Source organism: Populus nigra, chromosome 10 (assembly GCF_951802175.1).
Source record: "Populus nigra chromosome 10, ddPopNigr1.1, whole genome shotgun sequence".
Classification (NCBI taxonomy): domain Eukaryota; kingdom Viridiplantae; phylum Streptophyta; class Magnoliopsida; order Malpighiales; family Salicaceae; genus Populus; species Populus nigra.
Window position 1 is genome coordinate 7,658,117 of NC_084861.1, and position 19,657 is coordinate 7,677,773.

Here is a 19,657-nt window from a genome sequence, read left to right on the forward strand (position 1 = left end):
CAACAAATTCTTTTTTTCCTTTTTTGTTCTTGGTTTCTGGCGATGTTTTTTATTTATTTTATTCACCATTTTGAGATAATTTACAAATAAATGAATATCTCTGTGACAAGGCAAGGGAATTGTACCTTCCTACACTACAATGGTTGTATATCTTTTAAGAAACAGGGTTAAGCATCCATTAATTCAAGTTTTTCTTCGTGGTAATTTAATAAATAACACTTCAGTTTTTAAAGAAATTAAAATGAAAAGATTGTATTTTTTCTCAAAATGCAATATTTTTTTTCATTTGGATAATAGAAAGAACTCTTTTGATTTTTTTCTACAATTTTCTTTTATAATTTTTTCACTTTTTTCAAATGAAGAATAAACTAAAATGATGGGTTATAATAAATCTCTTTTTTTCATGTACGAGCAATTAGCCATGTAAAATATCAAAATTGTTTTTTATATATATATTTTTATATCTGGATAATGTTGTGAATTCGTTGTTTTTAGTAAAATATCTAATGTGTTTTTTTTACCTGATAAGTAAAAAACTTTCAATGAGAATTTTTAATTTAAAAGAAATTAAAATATTGTTTTATGGTTAGATTGTAATAAATACAAAAAAAATATGATGCCAATCATGGATTATGGTTTCAATTTTTGTGGAAATATAGTTATAATCTTACAATTTCTCATTTTTTTGGATAGAAAAATTGTTCTCTGTTTTTTTTAAATGAACATGTTTTTTTAATTTTAGATTAAAAAAATAAAAACTGAAAACCAAGAAGAGCTATAAATGAAGATAAAAAATGATTTTTTTATTATTAAACAGGTCTTGAAACTCTCGACAAACTAAGAAAAAATTTGCATGGTGTTTTGTTGCGTTGCCTAACCGAATAATGTTGGGCTGCGTAGATTTTTAAGCTCATTGTCATCTTGAATGACAGACCTCTTTTCACATACATTCGAACAATTTTTTTTTTCTTTTCATAGAAAAAGTAAGTGCTCAGTTTTTTAGATTATGATAGTTATTTTTAAAAAATATAATTTTTATTTGAAAATATAATAAAATAATATTTTTTTATTTATTAATATTTATTTTTAAGATTACTATATTAAAATTATAAAAAAATTATAAGTAATTTAATTTAAAATAAAATATAAAAAATTTTCAAAAATATTTTTTAAACATAAAAACAAAAACAATCTAAGCCTACTCGCATGTATTTATATTTTCTCATCAAGGTCTGCTCCCCATGATAAACAACAATATTAGGACATTTTTTGGGTTTGTTTAGAAATTGGTTTATTAAAATTTGAATTATTTTTTGTTAAAAAGTATTTTTTATATTTTTAGATTATTTTAATATAATAATTTTTTAAAAAATAAAAATATTATTTTAATACATTTCTAAAAAAACAAAAATACTTTAAACCATAATCACTGCCACAATTTCAATCAATTCCTACCATAATTTCAAATAATCTATTAACATTCACGCAACAAAATGGACACTTGTTCAATCTAAAAGGTGTATTCCAAGAAAAAACAAAATCAAACACTAAAAGTCAGGTCTTTCATGGGGATTAGAAATCAACAAGAAAATCAAGTTAAATAACAAGGTTTTTGTGCGTGACCGTAAACACATCAGATGCCATTAAAGAATTTAAATCTTGCTGGGAAATTCATCGAGATATTTAAGAGCGCTAGGTTTTTTTTTTTTTTTTTTTTTATCGCGAGCAAAACTTGACTCGCTGCTTCTTGTTCAACGAGATTACTCCAGAGGGAGCTTCAATCACATTTTTCTCCATGGTTTGGGGTCGATTTCGTCGAGAAATTAAGATTTCTTTTGCAGTTTTTTTTTTCCCTTTTCTTTGGACATTCCAAATTTTACAAGTTAAAATTTAAGATCAAAGTTAAAATTATCTAAGGTGAATGACTAGAAAAAAGAAATTGCAGGGTCGGGCCCTGCCAACCACCTACCTCTGCCTTCAGATTCACTCAAGTTTCATGATTTTGGTTTCTTTTAAAATGCGTTTTCACAGTCTCTGAATTCTAAACAATGAAACATGTACACTGTACAGAGCTATATACTGGCAAAGTTGGGCGATCGCTATCTCATTCCAGGACAAGAGGAGTAACACAGAGAAGGGAGCTTCTTCTTCCTGGAACATGACCGTTGATTGAGGGCCTGTTTGTTTCTGCGTTTCAAAAGCGCTTTTAACAAAATTTAAAATTTTTTATTTTTTTATTAACTTCAAATTAATATGTTTTTAATGTTTTCAAATCATTTTGATGTGCTGATGTCAAAAATAATTTTTAAAAAATAAAAAAGCATCATTAGCATGCATTTTGACACGAAAAGCTATTTGAAAAGCAATCATAATCATACTAACAAATAAACCCTGAATCCAGCTCTGGAACTCTCCTCGTAGGCCGTGAGGTGACCCTCCTCTGCCCCCACGCATTAAAAAGCCTGCAGATACACCTCTTTCAAATCACAAATCTAATTTATTTTTAAATAAAGTTGTTGTCCTCTGTGATATCCTCACTGCCTACCTTGTTACTTCACTCAGATCCTTTTTTAAATAATAATAATAATAATTTTTCGTAGCACTTTACGTGCATATTAAAGGTATCGCCTTCCAAGGTAACTTTAGTTCTTTCAAGGGATATTTTTAAGTATAAAGTGTGACGATACATATTTATTTTCCTCTCGAGGTTTAATTTGGAAGTATTTTTTAAAAGTATTTAAAAAAAAATTTGAATTTTTTTTATTTTGAAGTAATATATTTTTAATATTTTTAAATTATTTTGATATGCTAATCTTAAAAATAATTTTTAAAAAATAATAAAAAATATTATTAAAATATTTTTTTAATAAAAAATATTTTAAAAAACAATCATAACCATATTTCCAACTATTCTTTGTATAAACCTCGAACACAACTTGGAATATTAAATATATTTGATGAAACGGCTTTCCAGTGTCAATGGTTTTGAAAGCATGAATGTTGAATATTTAACAAAACTTCAAAAAATAATAAATAATGGACTATGATCTTAATATACAGTATCCAATAATAAATGTTATGCAGTCTAATATCTTGTGTATATTTTATAAGTTTTTTTGCTTTAATGTATAGCATCACTTTCTTAGAAAGATAAAATGATCTATAGAATTCATATTAATTTTACATGTAAAATGATATATCAATCTCTAAACTGCACGTTTTAATTTATTAAAAATAACTAGTAAATTATGTAAACGCTACCATGTTAGTTTGGATGAAATTTTTATGAAAATACTAACAAAAACTAAAAATCAGGTGAATTAACTAATTATTTTCTCACAAATCATTATTATATAACAATACTAGTTATTTTTAACTTTAGATTGAGTTTTATAATTTATCTTGATTTTTTATAATATTATATATTTCTCATTATTTGTATTGAGAGTTTGGAGATTGATTGGATTTTTTTGTTATATTTTCTATTGATTTTTTTTTTAATTTTACAATTAAAAATTGAGTTTTATACTTTGTTTTAATTTATTTTTTATAAAGTTATCTCGATTTCATGATCATAATCATGAATCTAGCATGTTAATTTATTTTTTTAAAAAATTATTTTTTTAATCACATCAACAAATATTAAGTCAATTAAAAATTCAATTTTATAATTTTTTTTGATTTTTTTAACAGATTTATCCTAATCTTAATATTTGAGTTGTGGATTTTATAGATAAATTTAATAAATTATCATTTTAATATTAAAAAAATATTATTTTAATTAAACTATATTTTTATTAATTATTAAAATTATACTTAGATTTGCTAACTTAACAAGTCCATATCAAATTAATTAATCCCCACGTAGTTTTTTTTTTTTTTTCCTAGAGAACATATTAGTTATATTTGATTTTTTTTTATATTAAAAAATTCGAACTCACATGCAACCCGCTCTTATGCTGCGGGTCATGATCTAGTTTCTTTCTATAATGTAGCTGTTGCGAAGAGTATTTACATGAAGAAATAAAAAAATCCTGCCCACACGCTGTGTCTCTTTATTACACAACTAAACTAAACTAAGCCCATCCCTGTTTTGTTTAAAAACGCTTCCCACAATAGAGAGAGACCCCGAAAGGAGCAAACTTTTTTCTCTCTGCTTTCTGTATTCGGACTCTTTCTTGTTCTCTTCTAATGTGTTTGGGTTGGTCTTATAATAGATTTCCTTTCTGAGTTTTATGGTCTTTTCAAGATATAAGAGATTTAATTTGTAGCTGAAGTTTCAATGGCTGTGCTGTTCCTGCTTTTCTTGCTGACAGTGTCTGTTGTTTCTGCTGATGAAGGTAATAAGCTTCTTTCTCTGTGCTTTCATGGTTTTATTGCTTTTTCTTTAATTGAGTCTCTAATTGTTGGTTTGTTCTGGTTTTGTACTTGTGTCTTATTACTAGCTGCAGCTGAGTGCTCTTAGCTAGCTTATTTTAATTCATTTCACTCACGAATCAATGATTTGCAGGCATTAGTTGCCATTCTATTCTACCATTTTGCTTTTGCCTTTTCTCTCCGTTCTCCTCGAGTTCCTTTTCATTTCAAGTTGTCTGCTTTTGTGTAGCTGTGTAGTTATATTCGTGTGTGCCTCGTTGCTGGGTATTCCTCTGTTTTGCTTTTCCCTTTTCTTATTAAATTTTTGCAGTATTTCATTTATCTCTTCTTCTTGAAATTGTAGTCTTATTATTTGACACAAGCTTGGTTTTCAGTGATTAGTTTGAACAGACAGACGGGATTATTGGTATTATAATCAAGTTTCAAATAAAACAGGTGTTATTTGGTTTAATTTGCAGGTTAGCAGTACTAATTAGTCAATAAGTCTGCTAAAAACAGTAGGGTGGGATTCTTGAACATGAAGTCACAACCTTGTTCGACTTTATTACATGTCTTATTATCTTGGAAACCTGCATAAGGGAACATGGTATGCATGATGAAAAAAATCTTCTCTCCACTTGGTCATTTAACCTGTTGCTATCAGAGTATAAGCCTCTGCATAATAATCTCTCCCTTTGCTGAAAACCTCTAATCTCTTCTCCACCCTTTCTTTTAATGGGGAATCTCAACCATATTGCTTCCCAGCTCATGTGGCAGTCCTTTGACCAGCAGATGCTGTCATATATTTCTAATAAATACGGTGTAGGACCAAAATACCATTAGCTCGAGGATGCAAAAGCATCTGGTATTGAATGGATTGGAATCCTAGAAATCTTCTTCCAAGGCTATCATTGTCATTTCGCTACTAGTACCGCAACCAGTCGCATACATATGTTCCACTACAGCATCGTATACCTCCCCCCAAGTGGATATAATATGCAAAAACCATCACCTTCCTCTGCTATTCTATTAATCCCCAGAGCTCTTTTTAAAATTATAGAAGTCATCCTCATCGCAGATCTGATTGTCATGGTATTCAGGAGTAAACCTGCCTATTATCGTGTATTCCCTATGAGTATCTAGAGATTTGATGTTTGGAAATTTTTGAAGTTGATGATGGTCTGCTACGGACAAGGCTTAAACCCATGCTCAAAGTTAGGTGGCAGTGCTACATAAATTGTGCGATGGGTTATTTATTTACTAGACACCATAACATTACTTTATATTATTTATAGTTTAAATGTAGGAACCTGTACCCTCCCTTTCTTCAAAAAATAGCAGTAACCTCAAAAGATGACCTTTTCCAGGTTGTAAGTGACTCACTACATAGTGGAACCCATTTCGAATAACATGATTTTTCCCCCAGATAAAGAACCTCAAATAACATCTTTCTCATAAAAAATACTTTGCTGATTGGAATTCATTAACCTCTATATCTAAGTTCTAAGATAATATACAAGTATCTTAAATATTGTGCCTGAGCTTAGGAGCAGTATTAGAAGAGCCAGCTTCAAGGGCTAACAATCGCATAATACATACTGTGATAGACAGGATAAAAATGTAACTGTGAATGTTTCATGATAGGGTAAACTTCACTCTTGCCTTTTCAAATTCATCAATGTTTCACTTCTATCCAAATAGTCTTACCTTCTAGATCCCAAGAAGTTCGCTTGTTACCATCAACCGTTAAATAGTCTTACCTTCTAGATCCCAAGAAGTTAGTATGTTACCATCAACCGTTAAATAGTCTTACCTTCTAGATCCCAAATAGTCTTGCCTTTTCAAATATATTTTTTTTGGCTTTCTTTAGTGGCTTTTTAGGTTTCCCATTAAGATTTTACAATATGTTTGGGGAATTTTAAAGGGAAAAAATACAAGTACAAAAGAAGTGAGCTTTTCGTTAGTTATTTAATATTAAGGGAAAAAATTGAAACATTATAAAAATTAAAGGTGTAATATTGAGATATTTTAAACTATGGAGGTATAAGTAAAATCTTGATGAATCTATTTTTTTTATCGCAACCCTTCATAATTCTTGATATGTCATTCCATATATGGCCCAGAGCCAGAATTTGAAAGTCAGATTGTTTTCCTCTTTATTTGGCCACTTGCCACAAATGCCCATGAGCTATTCTTTGTATCCTTTGCATGTCTTTGGTTATAAAGGAATGAAAAGTGATCTACAGATCCGGCTGGTTAGATATGCGAAAATGTGAATAATTGTCCTCATAGTGAGCTCTGCAAAAGAAGACAGATAACGATGCCTGTATTTACATTATCATTTATGTCTTTTGCCATGAAGATGATCAATGAGTGTTACGTATGATTGTACAAAGTAGATAAACACAACATGCATTTTAACAGTAAAAGGAATTTGTGAGCCCCATCATCTGTTGGTGCCATCTTAAAGTTTTTCTCGATAAGAAAAGTGGGGGGCTTTTAGTATCATGATTCCAAACTGGATTGGGATTAGTGGACGAATTCGATCCCATTTTTTGGAATAAGACCAAAAGAGGGTAAAGGCAAATTGCTAGATGCTGTAATTGTAGAAAGGAATCAAGTTTGCATTTATGTTTCTTTTTTATCCACTAGTTGTTTTTGCCACTATTATTAAGTGATCATGCCTAAAAAATGAATTGTGTATGGGTAAAAAACGAGGCACACAATGCGTGGATGATCATGGATATCTACCTGATTGGTGTCAAATGAGCTCAAGTTACAGAAATTTGTGTCTGACAATATGGAAATTATTTTCCATGCCTGACTAGTGACTATTTTTCTCTTCAATGTCAAAATGCACTCGTCCTTTATGTGTTTCAGATTTTCTCAGGCCAAGGACTGATCCTCTTTCTAAACATAGTATTGCAATGTCTGCATTCATACTTCGTATGAAATATAGTTATCAACACTTTTAGCGGTTTCATTAAGATGAAATCTTCTGTCAACAAGGACAATTTTTTTGCCTGAATCCTACTGCTGAATTGCATTTTTCCCCCCTTTTCCAGATGGCTTCATTGGTGTAAACATTGGCACAGCACTTTCTGACATGCCAAGCCCAACTCAGGTGGTAGCCCTTCTTAAGGCTCAGAATATTAGACATGTCAGGCTCTATGATGCAGACCGAGCCCTGCTTCTTGCCCTTGCCAACACAGGCGTCCGTGTAACTGTTTCTGTTCCTAATGACCAGATCCTTGGCATTGGTCAATCGAATGCCACGGCAGCCAACTGGGTTGCTCGAAATGTAATAGCCCATGTCCCTGCCACCAACATCACAGCCATTGCAGTTGGATCTGAAATCCTTACTACGCTCCCAAATGCTGCCCCTGTCCTGGTCTCTGCCCTGAAGTTCATCCATTCTGCCCTTGTTGCCTCCAATCTTGATGGCCAAATTAAAGTCTCTACCCCTCACTCTTCTTCCATCATCCTTGACTCGTTCCCTCCTTCCCAAGCCTTTTTTAATCGCTCTTGGGATCCAGTCATGGTTCCCTTGCTTAAATTTTTGCAGTCCACAGGGTCGTACTTCATGCTAAATGCATATCCATATTACGACTACATGCAATCAAATGGTGTGATCCCATTGGATTATGCGCTTTTCCGTCCCCTCCCTCCTGACAAGGAAGCTGTGGATGCTAATACACTCCTTCATTACACTAATGTCTTTGATGCCATTGTTGATGCCGCATATTTTGCTATGTCCTATCTGAATTTCACCAATGTCCCTATTTTTGTGACGGAGTCTGGTTGGCCCTCCAAAGGTGACTCATCTGAGCCAGATGCAACACTTGAAAATGCTAACACTTACAACAGCAACTTGATCAGGCATGTGCTTAATAACACAGGCACTCCCAAACATCCTAAAATTGCAGTTAGTACATATATTTATGAACTCTATAATGAAGATTTGAGACCCGGGGCAATATCTGAAAAGAACTGGGGGCTTTTTGATGCCGACGGCATGCCAGTTTATACCTTACACTTGACTGGTGCTGGTACTGTATTGGCAAACGACACCACAAACCAAACCTTTTGCGTGGCAAAGGAAGGTGCTGACCCGAAGATGCTACAAGCTGCTCTTGATTGGGCATGTGGACCAGGGAAAGTTGATTGCTCATACTTGTTACAAGGGCAGCTATGTTACGAGCCAGATAATGTTGTTGCTCATTCAACATATGCTTTCAATGCTTATTTCCAGAAGATGGCCAAGTCTCCCGGTACTTGTGATTTTAAAGGGGTGGCTACCATCACCACCACTGACCCAAGTAAGCAATAATAGTTCTAGCAAGACAGAATTTGAGAAGAAAACAACAAATTACATTACAGTGAGGATATGAATTGCTTTATGAGCATTAATGTGCTAGTGAGATGAATTGTGATAGGTGTTTATCTAGCGTAAAAGCTACTTCACTGCAAAGATAAGTGGCAGGTCCTGTTAACATTTTTAGGGTGTTTAATTCTCGCAACTGCTAGATTGGAACTTTTTTTTTTAATTTACCAGAGATGCTCTCACAAGTGAGAGTTTCTGTTGCTTGTCCATTCTTTTCTAGTGTTTTCTTATTACATAAGAAGCTTCTCATGTTCCTTTACTTGTGCAGGTCATGGTTCCTGTATATTTCCTGGAAGGTACAAACTAAAGATTCTAATTGATTTAAGGCCTACTTTTCTTTTCTTGTTCCTATTTTCCACTCTTGTCATCCACGTCAAATTCACTTTGTACTGCATTTCAATAACTCTGGTATGGATACACCCGATTGTCATGAGTAGTTTGTTGACATTTCTTCTCTCCTTGTTTTGCTTATATAGTGCTGGAAGAAATGGCACCTTGCCAAATACAACTTCTCTGGCACCATCTTCAAATTCTACGACGTCTGGTTGCCATTCAGTATATATCTATGGTGCTGGCTCTTTCACAACCTCTGTGATTATAGGTGTTTTACTAATGAGCGTGTTTTTCTTGTAAAACTTTGTGCATTTGTATCAGTTGTAACCCCTGATACCCTTTGGATTCATTCAGAACCTTCGTTTCTAATACTCTTAGACAACTTGCTGCATACCCAATTTTGGTTTTTCCTGGAGAGGAGTTGAGGGGTGGCAAGGTTGATTGATCTTATACATAGCCATGAAGTACTTCTAACATGAGTAGGTGAAACGACTTGCCTGGATTATTGTTGTAAGTTATAACTATATTCTCGGGGCAGGATATGTATTCTTTGAACTGGATTTATGATATGTTCAGTTTCTGATTGGTAGTGTGATGATTTTCAGCAGCAGACAATTTGTTTGTTCCCTGCAGTTCGATATGCAATGACTTTGCTGCAGATACTTCTACGCCTTCATTTGGTCAAATTTGCTTCTAATGTTGTGCGTTTTTTTAAGATAGATTGCTTACTTCAGCGTTTGCAACTGTGTTTTTCAAATTTTAATTTTTTTAAAAAATAATTTTTGTATATTTTTGTAGTGTTTCATGTTAAAAATATTTTTAAAAAAACAAAATTATTATTTTGATATATTTTAAAATAAAAAACGTTATAAAATAAATAACTATTATTATATTTATAAACATCCTCTGAAATTTACTACCCTCAATTTTATTTTATTTTTGTTCTTAAGAATACTTCCATTACTTTTTTTTTTCTTTATCTTTTTTCTTTCAATATATCACCAATAAGGACAAAGGCTATTATAATTGACTTGAAGCAACTAATATCTACGATACCTTCATGTACATAATTAAAATGGTTAACTGGATTTATTATATATCTTTATCGGCGTACGATCTCATATTCATGGCGTACGCGGTACGCTCCCGTATTCATATTTCCCGTACGATACCATATCAGCTTCGATCCTATGTTCTATGTCTGGTATTGAAGAATATTTTAGCCTTCCTGCCCTAGCCTTACCCTTGATTTGCATAAATCCTTCTCTCAGGTAGATTAATATTTCAAGAATTTTTAAAAATAAAACATATCAATTAAATTTCATGAACTGCATTAAAAAGTGTAGCTTAGAAATTATTTTTAATCAACTGTCCTTTAAAATATATGCACTATATAATTTTTATTAATTTTTAATACTAAATAATAATAATAATTTTTTATATAAAAATATTTAATTTGAGTGAAGCTAAAACTATTTTATTAAAAAATCTAAATGTCCTTTTGACTATGTTAACAGTGTCTTTTACCATGAATAAGACAATTATAATTATTATTACGATCATAACAGTATTGATAACATTAATAATAAAAGTCTCTGCAATATTATTGAAATATAAGTAAATTAAATTATTATAATAATATAATAGTTAGTTTATATCTATGAAACTGACGGGATACAGGCACCAAAAAAACCCTACTAATATATATAAAGGTATAAGAAACAATTTATTAATTTACTTAATTGTGGTATTATTCACAAACATAAAATTTTATCTACTTTTAAAAATGTAATTTTGTTTTATTAAACGTAAAATAACAATTTACAGCCACTATAATGTAGGATTATGCTGTGGTGATGATACAGGATAGGCTGTCTCTTTTGCTATGCTGGATTCATTTGAAGATGAAAATAAATTGTTTCGAGGTGTTCCTTTTTTAGGTTGTAGATAACGTTTATCTCTGGGCTCTTTAAGCCGTCGAAAAAATACTGGGATAGTGTCTTTACAGTTCTAAAATACTGGGATAGTGTCTTTGCAGTTCTTATAATTCCCTCATGGATTCATTCAAAGCATCTGGGTGTGTGCAGCTTACTAAAGAATTAATAAAAAATAACTAGGATTTCACCTGATGCTTTCTGCTCAAAAAATAAAAAAAGAATGTCTTGTCTTATTTTGGTTCGAAAAGTTGAGGGTACTTCGAGTCAAACTGAATTCTTTTAAGACTTTTTTTTAAAAAAAAAATCCAGATGAGCTTAAGAATGTATCACCGTCCCCATTCGATCTGATATATACATCTAGAAAAATAAATTTCTGACAACACTGACTAGTTTTCCTCTTTCGTACTAGGGTTGAATGGGAAACCTCTTTTGGTCTGGCATGTGCCTCTTCTTTTTATACATGCTATCGGATTAAATTTCCTTTTCTAAGTGACATCAAAATCCTGTTTCAGCTGATCCTCAAACAGCAGATTCTGTAACAACCGATTCTATCATAGTATTCAGGGCCTATTTTTCCTTCTTCCCAGTAGGTGAAGGCTTCATCGGAAAGCAACCAACCCGAGTGGGATCTAGCTCTATGCATTTATAAGTGACCGGTGGGTCTGTCTAACCAGCAAAATAGACCTTAGATATCCTCTGAGTGGGAAGGAAAGGGAGACGACGAAGCCCGATGAAGGGAGAGGGAGAAAAGTACCAGGATCTAATTCTCAGTTATTTATTGGATTTGTCAAAGCTTTCTTTTTATTACGCGTGTACTTATCTCCAACTCCGATATAGGAAAGAGATGGAAGATAGTTTAACATAACCAGCACAAAATGGGAGAAGATGAGCTGTCTAAGACTCCTCAAAGCAAGAAATTCTGAACTAGGACTACTAGCAGCGTTCTAGGTGAATGGAGTAGCCAGAAGAGAAGACAACAATCATGCAAGCAATAAAGAAGACAGGACAGACAGACTTGATCGATCAAGTAAGAAAACTGAATGCATGAGTTCTACCCTTTTCTGATGGAATCCGGGATCAAAGGAGATGAGGGCAAGGAGGGAACTCTACACGGGGTTACTCCTTCTTGGAGCTTTGACTAGCAGTCATGGTAGACGAGAAGAGCGGAACTGACCTACTTCAACAGCAAAATGAAACGACAGAACAAGTCTCATTAACAGTCAAGCTTAACCCTTGGGGTTAGTGTTTTGTGATTTATATACCTATGAATGTTGCGCTAGTGTTGCGCTAGTACTGATCCTTTGAACAGTCATGGTTTAATTTGTTCCCACTCACATTTCAACTACATGAGACTTGGGATTCCCACAGCTACAGCAAACTTGTCAGTTGAAGCAACTTCAATTGCAAGAAAGTATGAGCCGAAACCCTTCTATGGTATTTCATCCTGATCTACAGTACGTCACTCGATCGACTAATGAATTCCATTGACTAAAAATATATAATTCATGTGAATTACTTTAATTATGCTTTGCCTCAGGAAGCCACTCATCCATTTCTCGAACTATCGCAAGTCAACATCTAAGCGAGTCTATCTATTTATAACTGATAAGATTAGGTATCTTTTGCTTCAAAGCAATCCCCATTACCAAACTAATCCTATCCAGTCCACCTTAACCTAGATAATTGGTTATTAGAAAAACTGTGGCAAATATCCAAATCCCCCCCCCCCCGGCCTAAAATAGCAAAGCCATAGAGCGAGGAAAATCAATTTAATCATTATATAAAAAAAAACGAAAAATAAGAGACAAAAGAAGGTCGATTTGGTAACAATACCTTACTGATTCAAGGATTTTTATCCATGACGGTTTGAAGCCCATATCCTGTGATCTCGAAACAGTTTAAAAGAGGCGAAGTTCTCAGTTTTCCATTCGCCTTCGAAGTGATTTGCACCAGAATCTCATCATACAATCTCGAGTTCAAAGGCTTTTCAATGATGATATCCCGCCATGATAATACATCTTTGTTCACGGCATCTCTGAGCAGCATGCAAGCTTCACTCATGAAGCTCAGGTACATCGAGGTACGCAAAGACAAGAAATAGAACCTCATGGGGTGCCCCCCCTGGTTCCACTTTTTGGTTTTATACCTATTTTTGGAACTAAGACCAGAAACAAAAGCAGAAAGAATTTGCTGAGTCTGCACAAAGTATTCTGTGCTTTCATGCATTTCTCTCTCTACAGAAAGTAAAAATCCCCATGTTCCCAATCAAGCTAAAATATTAGTAACTGAGTTTGAATTTTAATTTTGTTGATATAAATAGGAGAAAGTTCAAGAAAAGAGGTGTGAAAGGATTGCACAGCAAGACAAGACAAAATAATTGAGTAACCGAGGTTATACATGTTGAGCAACGTGGACCGTACACCTGTGAATGGAACTTCCAAGTCATTTGACAAAGACTGCCTACAGCTTTTCGTTTCTTGCTTGCTGAGCAAATGAACGCAAGACTCCAAATTATCGCCGGTCCACCTTTGCAAGATAACAAAGGCAACACTTGCAGTTGCAGGGATCCTTGGCATTATCATTTATCAAAACCTGAGCTTGTGATATTGTGCCAGTGAAATTGCTAGTGAGAGGATCAAGTGACCAAAAAAAAAAATGCTATTTGTGTCACCGAGTTGCAGATAACATAGTGAGGTTAAGTGTTACTAATTCATAGTAAATGTCTAAAGCGTGAAAAACGAAAATCCTTGACAAATAAACCAAAGATATTAAGCTTCCTGCCTGGTTTAATTAATTTGAAATGTAAAGAAAATAATGCAGCAACAAAATGGTAAAAGAGTAGCGATCTCTTATGCTCTTAGGATGAGTAGAGAGTGTTGTCCAGCTGAAAAGTAAAAAAGTAAAAATAAAAATAAAAATTTATAGGATTACAGTCTAATTATACATAAAAAGGGGCCAATGAAACGTATGATAGCTGTCGAGCTGCGACAGCATGGCATAACCACATAGAAAAGCAAGGAACTCAAAATTTATAAACTGTCAGCGTTCTAAAGGTTCGACAGCAGTCCTAAAGAGAAGGATGTAAACCTTGTCGATCGAAAAATACAAGAAGCCTCCTGTGGAATGAGTAACATATGAACCAAAGCTAGTACCAACAATGCAGTGCCAGGCTGGACCATATGCAGCATCAAATTCCTGCCAAACCATTAAAAACTGGGAACTGTTAGATTGTTAATGTTAAATGGCACTTCCAACAACAAATTCCATAAATTCCTGCTTGGATGATCGTCATAATCTTTTAGGCAACAGGAGGATAGAGGACAAGCAGAAATTTGTCCATCTCTGTTTTGAGTACTCAAACATCAATACAATTACTGCTTCAAAAGGTCTTCTTTAAAACATGCAACAAAATAATAATAGATGGTTACAGAACAACCCCAAAGGTATGGGGCCAATTTGCTCTACCAAGTTGAAGTTTGATAAGTGTCATTTCCCACTCCCAGCTTCCATGGTATCTCTACAAAACTCGATGCAGAGTAACATGCTCGCACATGCTGCTGTTATGTTCCACTAGCAATAATTAGTCAAGAAAATTGGTTTTGGCTTACAACGTTCAAGTCAATTAACTGCTTGACTAGATGTAAGAGAGATAGAGATAGCGTTTCCATGTGTAAAGGACTATCATGAATCACAGAAGCTGGGTATTCATCAAACCAGAAACAATACCATATTTCAAAGATGATGGAAACAGCCCATTTCTCTTTTGTTGTGTTCCCACATTCCAGGTTGTGTAACTTTTTCTCTCTCCCCATTTTCCTGCTTCTAGTTTTCATTTTATTTATCAAACAAAGGTTCTCTTCTTAAAACAATCTAACAGTAGGTAATTTCAATGTTTGATGAAGATAATGGTTGCATACATGAGAAAGTTCTGACGGGGAAAAAAGGAAAATGCAAGAGACTGGAAAAGGAGTAAATCCAGAGAAATCCACCGCTGGATGCTTTTTCCATAAAGTTTCTTTTAACAAAGAAACCTGGAAACGAATGAACAGGTATAGACAACTGTATCCCCAAGAAACGCAACTGACAAAGTTCTCTTTTGAACCATAGAACATCTGGCTAGCAAGGGCTGCCTAATGCCAACATCAGCTGAAAGAGCAGTAAGCTAATTGTTTACTTGATGGTACACTATGGAATGTTGTAATGTGCTTAGGCCAGACGAGTCCATATTCTTGACATTTCAACATTTACAGGTTTTATTTTGCTGCCTATGGAAGTGCATTCATATCTTTTGCTCCTGTTTTTTCATGCAGTGAGACAGTAATAACCATAGCTCCGCCACAAATGAAGCAATTTAACAAATATAGGTTACCTCTACTACAAGCTGTAGAGTTTGCGGAATTTCCAAGATCACTGTTATTTTATTTGCTTAAGGCTCAGCATGCAATCACGGAAGAAAGAACACCCAATTTCCACAATTCAAGTGTCATTCACAATGTAGAGAGCCTTTACAAAGAGATAGAAGGTGTGTTTTTTTTCTGTTAGTTTTTCCTATTCAAAAACTAGAAAGATTCTACACTAGTCGCAGCTTTACAACTCAGCATTGCTGAGTTGCAAAACCCGACCAATTGAATGGTTACATGCAAGAGTACAAAAACTACATTGGAAGAGTGGTTACAATAGATTTAAGTTAAAATGCCATTTTCTTTAATTCTAACAAATAAATCCATGTTCTCTTACAGATACATAATTGTTTTTCAGTGTTGCAACATGACTGGTTGGCTTTCTAACTCAATCATGCTGAGCTGGTAAGCCGCGACTAGTGTAGAACTCAAGAAACTAACCTGTATGTAAAACTGCTTCAAGATAGTTTTTAAGGGAGTTGAAACTTCATTCTTAAGTGGAAATGGACTTGGGATTATCCATCATGGGTTTCCATTCCTAATTTAAACCCAACAATTCTGGTGCATTGGAGCTGTGAGAATGCTAGCTTTGCTGTTACAATATGAACAAATTCTAAGAACTCATTAGCAGTTTAAAGGATTTAGATACCCAATATATAGAATGTCTAAACACCAAGCAATCCAGTTGGTCATTTTGTCAAGTTTTCTGGGGTCATAAGGGTAATAAGTACTGCGCTTGTTAACAGGTTGGATACCGTTTACCATTCTAAACACGACCTAAATGAAAACCTTCCCAGATACTTCTTATTTTCTCATACATTTAGTTACATGCGTCTAGAAAATGGTTTCCCTATAATTCCAAAGTCTCAACTCTACACTCAATAAAAAGGGAAACAAAGAAGTTAAATTCTCCCTTCAACTGAAATAAATCATTGCAGGGAAGTCGATGGAAAACACATTCAGATACATGTAATGCTCTTCCCTCTGCACATATGCAAATGCACTTAGCAATTCCGAGAAGCCATTCAGAGTGGCAATCAACCAAAAGAGAATCTAAAACAAGACCATAATTCAACCATCAATAATAAATAAATTGTTGATTCTGATTAGTTACGAGACATGTTACATTTATGTCTCAATTAGACTAATTACAAACCTAAGTAGTATAAATATCAACTCAATACCTACTATTGCAGAATTTCACTTTCTTTATCTAAGACATTAATTCTTACAATAGAAAGCAAGCAGAGCACGCGGAAGAACCAATTGGTCCAGACCGAGCTGGCAATCAAGAATAAAAATAAAGCCAATGAATTTCACTTGAGAAGTTAACAGCACAAATGATCAATAGGACCACCTGTACTTGCAGTTTCTGTACACACACTACTGACAAGATTCAAATCGGTTTGGCTGTTTCATAATGGAAGCAGAAAAAATCTAACGCAACGGCAAGATTGGACCACATGAAAAACACTTTCGTCTTCACAAAAAAGGATTTCAATCAGGATAAACCATGAATAAGTAGACCCCAAAAGAAGGATTAGAGCCCAGCAGCATAAAAAGGACATCGCCATGCTCACTTACAGTAATGACACATTCGAACAGGACCACCTGTACTCAAAATTTACCAAGTACCCATTAATTTAAACTAAACACCCCATTAAAAATCCCAACAAACCGATTTAGCCTTGTGCTTAAGCACGTTTGAAGTTCAAGTTAAATACTCAAAAGTCAACAGGATTGCCTCCATGCATAATTCAACCCATTACTATAAATACTCCAACAAAGAAGAATGAAAGACAATTAACAGATTCTGAGCTCGAAGAGTAAACAAAGATCGAAACCCAGAAAAGAAGGGAACTTGCTTAGTTTCTAACCTTTTTAAGGGCAAGAGCAAGGCGTTTGCTGTCAAGCTTTCCAGGCATGGAGTCAAGCTGGTCACGAGCACACCTAAAAGCGCGGTCTTGCAAAACAATGGGCATATCAGCAGCTCTAACACGAACACTGAGTTTGCTGGGCTGCTCTTGACGTTCTTTGGCCTTCCTTTTCTCTATCAAACCACTCAAGAACTTGCTCCTTCTCTCTAGTTCCAGCTCTGCTCCTTCCATCCACTTAGCTTGATTCTTGATTTCTTGTTTATTCACTCATCACTTAATTAAAAACGAGGATAAAACTGCTTGTATCAGCAGTTACTGTAAGAGCGTACTAAGTGTTTGAAGAAAAGACTGACAGGGTGGGGTAAAAAATAAAGGTCGCAAAAGAGAAGATGTTAGAAGAATAAATGGAGGGAGAGAGGGAAAGAGAGCAAGGTTGTGGGTTCGAGGTGTTTCTTTTTCTTTCTTTTCGTTTTTGGAGCTTTCTTGGTGCGTTTTTGAGTATCGACAAGGTCAGGCTGTTGTTGGGGTAGGCGTAGAGGGGACAAAACCAGTATATTGTAATCGTCTTGGGATATATTTTTACTCTTGATTTAGCGGAAAGTTTGCAGCTCACCTCCACACAAAATTGTGCTCTCTTGTATGGAGTGGCATAAGACCAGACCTGATTGATATGTGATACTATATATAGATGGGAGATGGTGGCTTGTGAAAAAAATGTAGGCTCAACTTTTGAGGTTAATAGGATTTAAATAGTGTTGATCTTATTCTTCCCAGATCATTTCTTGTATTGAGTAAAAGTAGCTTTGCTCTTAGGATTTATACCGCGAAACTACCGTTTACAGCATTTGACCAGTTGTGTTATAGGCTTATAGCTGTCAATACTCGGAGTAGCTCAATTGCTTCATCTATTTCTAATAATAACATGAACGGCTTCCTATACCAGAATTGATCAGCCTTTTACACTCTGAGATTCTCCTGTCATGTGTTCGACTAAAATGCATTTTGCATGGATTAGCCGTTCTAAAAACTAAGAGCAAAATTTATCTTGTTTACACTGAGGCAAAAAAATAAATATAAAACTCGATGCAAGCATTGTAGAATTTGCCTCTTGGTAATCAACATGAGGGCAATGGGGAATTAGGCATCGCAGAAGGTTTTCCTTGTTTTCATTTTTATCATGAGGTGCAGAGGAAGTTAACTCTTGACTAACTACACCAATCCCAGTCATAATTAGTTTCGTAGCTGGATAGGTCCAGTACCACAGAAACTTTACCTTCCTTTGAAGCTCGGTGCCAGGCAGCTTCTGCAACATAAGGAAGAGAGATGGAACCTCTAAAGCAAAAGTCCCCTAACATTCCTACCTAAAGAGGGGACCTCCGAACTGGGCTTACACTCGATAGACAAACAAACGGCAATTGCGGGATTTAAAAAGCAAACACGTGGGTCCTCGTAAACTCCGATACTTTCAAAGAATCAAAGTTGACGGGTCTGATCTAAGCTGGACTTGTTGGTTTCTGCGTGGCGGAAGCAGGGTCGCCAGGTCTAACGACCAGTCAAGAAGTTCTTTTCTTACAAATGGGCAGCCCGGAACCTCATGGTTGTGGGCGAACAGGATACCAGTTCTCCTTGGGTTCTGATTTTCTAGCTCATTCATAAGTTGCAACTTTACGTGATTCCGTAAAAATATTTTATTTTTTTCTCTAGAACAAGCCAAGGGCGTGCACGGGGTCGGGTTGGATCGGGTTGGACCAGAATACATATCTAACCCGACATCACAATTCTTTCAACATGCAGAACCGACGTGACCCGCAGATAGTATACATGTGGGTTGAATATAGCTGGTTGAATAACAATTTTACAGATATATCATATACTTGCGGATACGAATTTAAATATTTAGAAAGAAAATGAAACCAAAACAACAAAAAGAACTTGTTTTTTTGTAAACTTGTTTTGTTTTGATTTGTTTGATCTTAGTCTTAAATATTGTCAAGTGTTGAAGGTTGGTGAAGAAAAAAGAGAAGAAATGTTGCTGGACAGAGATGGCAAGACAAAGGAACGAAGAAAGCAGGCCTTGGAAATTGGGATATGAAACTTACGAGTTTATATTGGAGTTGAGCTTCGATAGGATTTAGATTTTTAAGCATTGTATTAAACTTATCGTATTATGTACACGAGTGAAAGGGTTGGGTCGCGTTGCGCTAGCAACCCAGCCCACCATATTTGTTTTTTTAATGTTTTTACCCGTTATATCCGATATATCTGTTAATTTCAGGTAAGATCAGATCACATAATATATTTTTCAAATTGGTTGCACATCCTGAAGAAGCTTCCCAAATAGATTCGTGTACAAACATATGAATGAATAAA

General features: G+C 34.5%; 2 protein-coding genes and 1 long non-coding RNA gene across 5 annotated transcripts; 1 reads left to right on the forward strand and 2 right to left on the reverse strand.

The window, feature by feature from the left end:
* The first annotated feature begins 4,049 nt into the window (after positions 1-4,049).
* Positions 4,050-9,662, forward strand: LOC133705705 (glucan endo-1,3-beta-glucosidase 3). Its single transcript, XM_062131059.1, has 4 exons — positions 4,050-4,340; positions 7,422-8,675; positions 9,009-9,036; positions 9,217-9,662. The coding sequence occupies exons 1-4, from the start codon at positions 4,283-4,285 to the stop codon at positions 9,371-9,373; spliced, it is 1,497 nt and encodes a 498-aa protein (XP_061987043.1). The 5' UTR covers positions 4,050-4,282; the 3' UTR covers positions 9,374-9,662.
* LOC133705707 (uncharacterized) lies at positions 7,087-13,352 on the reverse strand. The gene is made up of 2 exons (XR_009844328.1): positions 12,844-13,352; positions 7,087-8,691 (listed from the first exon to the last, which is right to left on the reverse strand). It is a non-coding gene; the product is annotated as an uncharacterized LOC133705707 (long non-coding RNA).
* Positions 13,353-13,838: 486 nt separating this feature from the next.
* On the reverse strand, positions 13,839-18,144 carry LOC133705706 (uncharacterized). 3 transcript variants are annotated; one of them, XM_062131060.1, is made up of 2 exons: positions 17,288-18,095; positions 13,839-14,205 (listed from the first exon to the last, which is right to left on the reverse strand). In XM_062131060.1, exons 1-2 carry the CDS (start codon positions 17,516-17,518, stop codon positions 14,050-14,052), a joined length of 387 nt encoding a protein of 128 aa, XP_061987044.1. In that variant the 5' UTR covers positions 17,519-18,095; the 3' UTR covers positions 13,839-14,049. The 3 variants fall into 3 exon arrangements, with proteins under 3 accessions (XP_061987044.1, XP_061987046.1, XP_061987045.1); XM_062131062.1 differs by lacking the exon at positions 13,839-14,205 and adding an exon at positions 14,248-14,567 and having other exon boundaries at positions 17,288-18,139; XM_062131061.1 differs by lacking the exon at positions 13,839-14,205 and adding an exon at positions 16,465-17,021 and having other exon boundaries at positions 17,288-18,144.
* Between the last annotated feature and the right edge of the window lie 1,513 nt (positions 18,145-19,657).

Coding starts and splice junctions, on each gene's coding strand:
- LOC133705706 (XM_062131060.1), bottom strand. CDS start 17,518: ATGGAAGGAGCAGAGCTGGAACTAGAGAGAAGGAGCAAGTTCTTGAGT. Junction 14,206..17,287: donor TTGCTCTTGCCCTTAAAAAG/GTTAGAAACTAA, acceptor ATGGTTTGGCAG/GAATTTGATGCTGCATATGG.
- LOC133705705 (XM_062131059.1), top strand. CDS start 4,283: ATGGCTGTGCTGTTCCTGCTTTTCTTGCTGACAGTGTCTGTTGTTTCT. Junction 8,676..9,008: donor CATCACCACCACTGACCCAA/GTAAGCAATAAT, acceptor TTACTTGTGCAG/GTCATGGTTCCTGTATATTT. Junction 9,037..9,216: donor TCCTGTATATTTCCTGGAAG/GTACAAACTAAA, acceptor TTGCTTATATAG/TGCTGGAAGAAATGGCACCT.